General features: G+C 49.3%; 1 protein-coding gene across 1 annotated transcript in view; it reads right to left on the minus strand.

Annotated features, from left to right (window-relative positions):
• EHHADH (enoyl-CoA hydratase and 3-hydroxyacyl CoA dehydrogenase) overlaps positions 1-8796 on the minus strand; it is a 47510-nt gene extending 38714 nt beyond the window's left edge. Inside the window, exon 1 of the mRNA XM_032763597.2 lies at positions 8699-8796. Within this exon, the coding sequence (XP_032619488.1) occupies positions 8699-8769 (71 nt within the window). The 5' untranslated portion in view covers positions 8770-8796. The remainder of the gene's footprint in view (positions 1-8698) is intronic.
• Positions 8797-9471: the final 675 nt, after the last annotated feature.

The following is a 9471-nucleotide window of genomic DNA, read 5'->3' on the forward strand; positions in this document are numbered from 1 at the left end:
GGTAAACAAGGAGTTAATTTGCACTGGGGAGAGATTTGGGGGGTTTTATGCAAGAAAATGTTTGTCACAGGTTAATCCTTCTGCCAAGCCTAGGGAAACAGTCACCTGAGGCTGATACCAAGGGGCAATTTTACCCTCCATTCCCTGTCTTTCCTATCAAAGCCCAAAACAGAACTGATTTCCCCAGGGAATAACTGACACTCTGCTAGTACATAGTATTTCCTTTCCCCTCACACAGCGTGTAGCTTTCATAAATGGGATCATGCTTTTTTTTTTTTTTTAAAGAATTCTAGCAAGAAAAACAACTTTTACTGAAAGCAGGACAAAGGCCAAGAGCAACACCTAACTCTCCGATAGCCTCTCACTCTTGTCAGGTCCAGACAACACACTTGCTCCCATGACAGATGCAACAGGCCCAATGTACACAAAGTTAGCCACATGCACCCTTTATTAAAGTGTGTTTCCAAAAATACATTACTTACAATGAAGGTTCCTAAAATAAGTAATTATAATAATACACAAGAACATCAGAGTTGAAAAATGAGCATAAAAGGAATAGAAGTGGCCAGTTATATTTACACATGTATTTCATTCCCATGACACTATATCCATTCAGTTAACAATGATGTGAAAATTCACTGTACACATTCCTACAACTGTAACCCTTTCAATATATGCCTATCTAATATATGTATGTATTTGGGCAAAGTTTATATAATGAGAAATACGTTCAGAGAGTTCATAAAGGTGCATGTGGCTGACTGATTGTAGATATATTGAAATGTATATGGTGAATTTTCACTTCACTACTGTTAACTAAATGTATGGCCTGTAAGGTAAGAGAATACTTATGAAGATGACCTTAACTTGCTATTCCTATTTCTTTTATACATAGGGTTTTCTTAATTGTAATGATCTTGTCCTGTATTTTATAAACAGCTTTTATATTATTTCCAGCAGCAATTTCAACTAAGTTAGTTAAGCTTTTTGAGTGTGAACTTCATTCAATTTTTTAAAAAGATAACAGGCCCTGAAGGTTCACTAGACTGCCTCTTAAACAAAAAAAAAAAGGAGTGCCAAGAACAAAATTTTTCTCTGTCAAAACACGTAGTATTCACAAGATGGGCGCTCCTCTTCTCAGATGTTCACAGCAGAAGGGTTTCCCTTCTGCATACTACTTAACATACACAGAAAGGGAAGAATGGAAGGTGTGCAAAAGTTTAGCTGTCCTGTGAATCTACTAAGATGTACAACAACTTTGCTGCATGTCTTGCACGACTGTATATCTGAGGAGGTGCACTGGTGGATGCACAGATGCATAATTTAAGACCACAAAAGATTAGTATGCACTATGGTAATACAAATAAGAATAATCTAGCCTAGCTCCTGTATATCCCATTTCATGCTGTTACCCAACCAAGCCCAATGACTTGTGCTTTGCTAATGCTTATCTTCCCCAAAGACAACCAGACTTGATTTGAAGATATCAAGAGGTGGAGAATCCCCACTTTCTGGGGTAGTTTGTTCCAGTGGTTAATCATCCGCACTATTAAAAAAGTGTGCCTTATTTCCACTTTGAATTTGTCAGGCTTCAGCTTCCAGCCATTGGCTCTTGTTCCGCCTTTCTCTGCGAGATTAAAGAACCCTTTAGTACCTGTTATTTTCTCCCTGAGAAGGTACCTGTGACATTGCACTCCATATGTTTTAGGGAAATATGCTTATGAGTGTAAATATGATGTAACTGGAATATGCTTTATGCAAAAGGTCTCTTGTAAGGTATCGTTACAAGGGTTATAATCTACTGAATATATTCTTCCTGTTTGTACACATGTAACATTCTTGTATCTGAAGCTAGAAATATAAAGTATAACTCTGAGGTCTTATTGTAATTATGCAAAGTGTGGGCCATTAATGGTAGTTTAGAATCTTGATGGCTCTCATTTACTAGGACAATTGATTGTAGATGGTTTATCTACCTGCAACCTTCCTGGGTTCCTGCAAGCCAGCTCTGGAAGAATGGAGGGTGGGGGTCACACAGGACATGTGAACATGTCACCTGATACTGGAATCCATCTTAAACCTGGTGCTTACCCATTTAGAAGGAGGGGTGGGGACCCAGAGAGACAAAAGATTCCCACCTTGGGCCAAAGCTATAAAAAGGGGTGAAGCAGGACAGAGGGGGCTGCCAGTGACTTGATAACAGTGAAAACCCCTAGTTTCCACCTAAGATGTCTGCTAAAACTAACAAGGACTGTACCAGGTTAAAGGATTGGGCCCAGACTAGGAAGAAATCTAGCCTGTGAAATAAGATTATTGGAAAATCTCTGGGGGTGAGATACTATCTATAATCAGTTTCTTAATGTATTAGGCTTAGACATCTGTTTTTTTGTTTTATTTTGCTTGGTGATTTACTTCATTGTTATTACTTGGAACCACTTAAATCCTACTTTTTATACTTAATAAAATCATTTCTGTTTATTAATTAACCCAAAGTAAGTGATTAATACCTGGGGGAGCAAACAGCTGTGCATATCTCTCTATCAGTGTTAAAGAGGGCTGAACAATTTATGAGTTTACCCTGTATAAACTTTATACAGAGTAAAATGGATTTATTTGGGGTTTGAATCCCATTAGGAACTGGGAGTTGGGTGCTGGAGGTAGGTGACCTGCTAAGCAGTTTTTGGTTAAAGTCTGCAGCTTTGGAGGTGCGGACCAGACCTGGGTCTGTGTTGCAGCAGGCTAGCATGTCTGGCTCAACAAGGCAGGGTTCTGGAATTCCGAGCTGGCAGGAAAAATGGGCTCAGAGGTCATTCCAGCACGTCAGGTGACAGTCCCAAGGGGTCTCTGTAACTGAACCTGTCACAGTACCTGTCATAAACATACAGTAAACGGTAGCATAAAATCCCTCCTTTACCTGTAAGGGGTTAAGAAGCTCAAATAACCTGGTTGGCACCTGACCAAAAGAACCAATAAGGAAAGAAGATACTTTCAAATCTTGGCGGGAGGGGGAGGCTTTGTTTGTGCTTTTGTGTATGTGTGTTTCTTCTTGAGACAGAGAGAGAGATCAAGCAGGTAATCCAGCTCCTTCTAAAATGATACATCTAAAATTCCAAAAATTGTAAGTAATAGCAAGGAAATGAGTTAGATTATCTTTTGTTTTAGCTTGTTAACTTTCCCTATGCTAAGAGGGAGGTTTATGCCTGTTTTTTAACTTTAAAGTTAAGCCTAGAGGGGAATTCTCTGTGTTTTAAATCTTTTTATTACCCTGTAAAATTACCTTCCATCCTGATTTTACAGAGGTGCTTCTTTTACTTTTTTTTTTTATAATAAAGCTCTTCTTTTAAGAACCTGATTGGTTTTTAGTGTCCTAAAAACTCAAGGGTCTGGTCTGTGCTCACCTTGTTAACCTATTTGGTTGGTACATTATTCTCAAACCTCCCCAGGAAAGGGAGTGAAAGGGCTTGGGGGGGAGGATATTTTGAAGGGGACAGGGCTCCAAGTGGCCCCTCCCTGAATGTTTGTTTAAATCACTTGGTGGTGGCAGCAATACTGTCCAAGGACAAGGAAAGGAATTTGTGCCTTGGTGAAGTTTTTAACCTAAGCTTGTAGAATATAAGTTTAGGGGGTCTTTCATGAAGGTCCCCACATCTGTACCGCCAAGTTCAGAGTGGGGAGGGAACCCTGACAGTACCTATATACTGTTATCAAGTCACTGCTCAATCTTTTTTCTGATAAACCAAAGAGACTGAGCTCTTTCAGTCTCACTGTAAAGCATTTTCTCCAGTGCTCAAATCATTTCTGTAGCTCTTTTCTGCAGTGTCTCCATTTTATCAACATCCCTTTTCAAATGTGAACACGGTCTATGGAATCCCAGTATCAGTTGGAGAACTATTCTCTTGTGGACAAGAAGAGTTGGCTTCAATTTTTGTCAGGATGATATTCTGACAAAAAAAATACTCTTTTTGCAAAATGGATATTTTCCATTTTGCTGAATTTTTTTTCCATGGAGGTCAATTAAAATGAAAGCACCCTGCTGCAGACAGAAAATGAAATTGACAGATGGCTGCCAAGGCTCTGGGGCCAAAAAGGCACAAAGCCAGGGCACTCAGCCTCCCTGCCTAGCTCTACAAAGCTGGACAAGCACAGAGCTGGGGTGCTCAGCTCCTGTGGCTTCAGGGTTGGAAGGAAGCCGAGAGGATGAGCACGCCAGCTCTCAGGCAGTCAGGTAGGAAGGCTCTTGTCAATTAAGTAAAACTGACAAGAGTCTGATCCTGCCCCGAAGGGCTTAAAACAGCCCAGGAGAGGGCTGGACTGGGGCAAGAAGCCTGGGCTGATTGGGGAAAGTAGGCTCAGCTGTGGCCATGCCCCAGTCAGGCCTAGCTGTCCCCTATAAGAGGCTGTGAGCCAGAAGCCCAAACAGTCTCCCTCTGTCTGTAGAGGGAGAAGGGTCTGGCTGCAAGAAACTAGACACAGGGTACCTGAGTCAAGCAGGGTTGGGGAAAGGCTAGGGAGTGCCAGCCTAGAAAGCCCCAGGCTGTGGCCTAATATGGGGCTAAAAGGTACTGGGGGTTGCAGAGGGTAGCCCAGGGGTAGGCCAAGGCAGCAGGTGCAAACCCAACCTCGCCAGTGATGAGTAGGCTGATACTGTAGTCTGCCCCAGGGCTCAGGCGGCTGGCGATGATGGCTAGTAGCCATATACTAAGGCTAGGTGGGGGTTCCCTGGGGAGGGGAGACCCTAAGACTGAGGGGATTACTGCTAGGGAGCAGTACCCCATGTAAAAGGGCATTGGGTCCAGGGAGGGACATGGTGGCCAGAGGAGAGGTGGATCACTGGCCTGCAGAGGGTGCTCTAGAGCTGGAATTGAGCTAATTCCCAGAAGTCACCAGCAGGATGCGCTGCAGGGGTGAGTCCACACATCTACAGACATCAAAATTAGAACCTCAAAAAGTAGACCTTTTTAAATTCCTTCAACGTCCTAAACATATTTAATTTCCAGAATATTATGCATTCTAAAAGTAGGTAGTATTATTTTGGATATGAAACACATTTATTTTCATCTCTAACAAAGAAAGCTGAAACTTCACTTTGAAAATCTCAGAGAAAAATTTAGTTGATGATGATACTCAAGTTCTTGTGCTTCTTTAAGCCAGATTGGGCTGCCTCCTGCTTTACGCAGACTTCCAAAAATGTATGTGTGCCATAAGTGCTGGAACTAGGGTTGCGGGGTGTGTGTGTGTGTGCTGCAGCACCTCAGGACTTGAAGTGGTTTCCATCATATACAGGGTTGACAGTTTGTTTCAATGGCTCTCAGAGCCTTCACTATAAAAATTTGTTCCAGCACTCCGAGAGAGAGAGAGAGAGAGTGTGTGTGTGTGTGTTGCCCGAGAGAGAGAGTGAGAGTGTGTGTGTGTGTGTGTTGCCCCAGCTCTGTGCAGACAGACCTCAAAGGAATCACCCAATGACCACAAGATCCATTAAGGTACAAAGGCACCAGGCCAGGTTTATTGTCAATAAAGTATGGTAATAGCACCTGGCAGACTCTACAAGGATACTAAGACATCAAGGGAGGCGGGTATCATAGGCTGGAGGAGGCTGAGCCTATCCAAACAGTCACATGTGGCCTTGCCACGCTCCGCCCTGAGTTCCCCTCCTGCTTCCCATTCTGCTGGCAACTCTTCCTGTGTGCCATCGCTGCACTGCCTGCCCTCCTGGAGCTGCAGGACTGGGGAGACTTGGACCACGTTGCCATGCTGCCCGGCACTCCGGGGCTGGGGCTGGGCTGCAGGTCTGAGGGCACTAGCCTGGGGTGGGGGCCAGCCAGCAGTTGCAGTGGGGGGACTCTGGGCTCTGTCAGGGTACACACAAGGGGACGAGTCTTGGGCAGAAGGAGCAGGGTGGGATGGGAGCTAGCCTCCCTGAGCCAGCGGTTCACACGCTACCCATGTAAGACATATATGCCCGTGACAATGGACGCAACTCAGTGAGTGGCGACTCTTTCCATTCCCCCCTCGGCTGGACAAAGATAATCTCTCTGAGATACATCTTTATACCCTGATACAAACAAGTTACATACTGCCCCTGACATGGCTGGTTATCACCCACCACCTTGTACATGTTGGTTTAATTAAAACATCTTTATTGTGCCCAGTACTGTTCTCCTGACCTTATCTTTTAAAAGGGGTCAGTGTGTTCCTGTTATCCTTGACGAATGTTTTTGTACCATCCTTGATATCAGGATATGTTTGCATGAGTATGCTATGCTTAGTATTTCTTAGGACTGTGTATTTCTGCAATATCAGCCCTGTTTTGCCAGATTCTGTGAGCAGGTCTTGCCTCATACCAGGCCTCTGATACAAGGGCTTATGTCTCAGGCTCTCTTCCTACTACAATACCCACACAGGGAACTTTTTTATTTTAAGTAATTCAACTGATTTTTACTGCATTATAAGGTAAGCAGGTTTATCTTTAGACCAGGGGTTGGCAACCTATGGCACGCATGCCAAAGACGACAAGCAAGCTGATTTTTAATGGCATGCTCCTGCCTGCCGGGGTCCTGGCCACCAGCCTCACTCAGACCGCTGCTGAACCCAGGCAGGCAGCAGTGTGCCATTAAAAATCCTGCCCAGCATGCTCTTCTCCACCCCTCCCGCCAGCATTTGCACATGCTTTCCTGACCTCCACCACTTCTGGCGGGAGGTTGTGCTTCCGGATTAGCATGTCCATACCGCTACTTAGTGTCTGCGGAGTCTGAGTGGCCCCGGAAGCGGCCCCACCGGTAGGGGCAGGAAGAGGGACCTGGCCCCACAGGAATTGCAGCACCTGCAAGGCCTGTAAGTGGGGAAGGGTCCCGGATCCCAGCTGAACCATGCACCTGCCTGTCCCGAGCACAGCCAGCTCCGCTCCCTGGACTAAGGTGCTGGGATGAGCTCAGCTCTGTACTGGGGCAGGCCGTGTCCCACAACCCGAACCTGAGCCCAGGGACTGCAGCTCGCCGCCCGCTGGACCCTGGGAACAGCTGGGTCGTGCCTCTTTCCCCACCCCAGGTCACTGGACCCTGCTCCCCTCCAGCACTGAGGGCAGAACCCAGGAGTCCGGACCTCTAGTCTCCGTCTTCCCCTGCTACCTCCTCGAACAACTAGAGCCCAGCTGGAAACCTAGGAATGCAGAGTCCTCGCTCCCAGCACTCCTCCTCTGAGCGTCAGGCATCAGCCCCTTCCTGGATCCCAGGAGTCCTAACTCCCACCCTGCTCCCTGCCCTATCCCCATACACCTCCCAAGCCTGTGCCCTGATCCTTGCACCCTCCTCACACAGACACAGCCCCGACCCCTGCTCTCCCTATGACCCCAGCCCTGACTCTAGCACCCCCACACATACCAAGCCCCCCTACACCCCATGCCCTGACTCCTGTACCCCCCTCACATGCCCCAGCCCTCTGGCCTGACTCCGCACCCCTACACATCCCCAGCTCCCACACATCCCATGCCCTGATTCTTGCACTCCTCACATCCCCACCCCCCACCTTGAGCACCAAATAGGAGCTCCTGCACACCCCTCCCCCCCACCTGCACTCCTCACACCAAATGGGAGCTGCCCAGGTAAGCACTCCACACCCAAACCTTCTGCCCCAACCCTGGGCCCCCTCCCTCATTCTAGCTTCTGGTCAGACCCTGCACCCCAGCCCTGTGCTCAGTGCACGCCCACCCTCAGCTCAGTGCAGAGAGGAAGAGAATGGACTCGAACCAGGGAGAAGGTAGGTACCCACTGTATGTGGGCAGGGCCGGGACCCCAGGACCGGCAGTGGGCTGAGCTGCTCAGCCCACTGCCGGTCTGGGGTCCCAGCCTCCTCCCCCGCTCAGCCCACTGCCGGCCCGGATTCTGGCTGCCAGCCCCTTACCAGCTGGGGTCCTGGCCACCAGTCCCACTCAGCCTGCTGCTGGCCTCGGTGAACAGAACCCCAGGCCGGCAGCAGACTGAGTGGGCAGGCGGTGTAAAATCAGCATTTTAATTTAATTTTAAATGCATCTTCTTAAACATTTTGAAAACCTTGTTTACTTTACATAGGACAATAGTTTAGTTATATAACATAGACTTATAGAAAGAGACCTTCTAAAAACGTTAAAATGTATGACCGGCACGCGAAACCTTAAATTGGAGTGAATAAACAAAGACTTGGCACACCACTTCTGAAAGGTTGGGGACCCCTGGTTTAGATAAGCAACCAGCTGATTCTGCATCATTGCCAAATTCCTGGCCAGTGCCAGGGTTCTGTTAAGCCAGGGCCAGAGTACAGTGTCAGGGTATCTCTGCACGCCACGCGTGCATCCGGCTGTGCGTGTCCGAACGGGGCACACCCCGCACTGCGCTACTGGGGTTCGGTCGCCGAACCCCGGCCTGCCCCTGCTGCGGCCGGGAGCTGTGCGGCGGGAGGTGCTGGAGCCCAGCCCCAGGCGCGGTGCACGGGCGGGCGGACATGCCGGCTTTGGCCACCACCGCACAGGCGCAGCAGGGAACAAGGTGTGCCCCGCTGCCCTACCCGGCGCTGCAGCGCGCCTCTCACCCCCAGAAGCTGCTGCGGGGCTCCCCCACTGAGGGGGCAGTGAGCGCAGGCTCCCCGAGTGCGAAGGGCAGGGGGTGGGGAGTGCCGGAGCCCCCCCAGTGCGGGGCGGGGCGCGGGGGGCAGGAACTCCGGCTGTTACCTCAGCGCGTTGAGTGGGGGGTTGTTCAGGCGGATCACAGCCACTGCCCCGCGCGCGTACTGCTGCGCCATCCCTGCTGCGAGCGGCCTGGACTGTGCCCGGGGCCGGGCCCACCGGGGGTGGTGTTCCCGCCTTCCCTGGCAGCTGCTGCAAAGGCCCGGAGGGCGCCCGTGTGCTGCCAGCGACCCGCCGCAGGGCACGTCCCCCCCCTCCGGAGCACCGCGCCACAAGGTACAGCCCCCCCCGCACACCGCAGCAAGGCACATTCCGCCATCTCTGGAGCACCCCGCCGTAGGGTACAGTCCCCCCCGCCGTAAGGCACGTCCCCCCGCAGCACACAGCAGCACTACAGGGTACACGCCCCCTCTGCAGCTCACACTGCCACTGCTACACCCTCCTAGCATTGAGAGACAGTCACTCTTCTCAGAGCACACCTCCATTACATACCCGCCCCAACAGGTGCCATTGGATACAGTGCTCCCGCAGAGCACATAACTGCCCCACCCCAAAGCATACCAGCCCCCAGAGCGGACAAACCACCCGTCCCAGCACACTGCCATTGGCTATATCCACCTACATCCAGTCCAGAGCACATTGCTATCGGGTACAACCCCTCCCCAACCCAGGAGAGACGTGCGCCACTCCATCAAATCATGTATTCCTTGTGTCCCTAGACCTGTGCTGGTAGAGTAGGAGGCTGGCTCCTGTGGGGGAAAGGATTTTCTTTGTAGAGTTTTCTGCTGCAGGATCTTGAAAGGGCCAAGGAATCAAAA

Source organism: Chelonoidis abingdonii, chromosome 8, assembly GCF_003597395.2.
Source record: "Chelonoidis abingdonii isolate Lonesome George chromosome 8, CheloAbing_2.0, whole genome shotgun sequence".
Lineage (NCBI taxonomy): Eukaryota > Metazoa > Chordata > Testudines > Testudinidae > Chelonoidis > Chelonoidis abingdonii.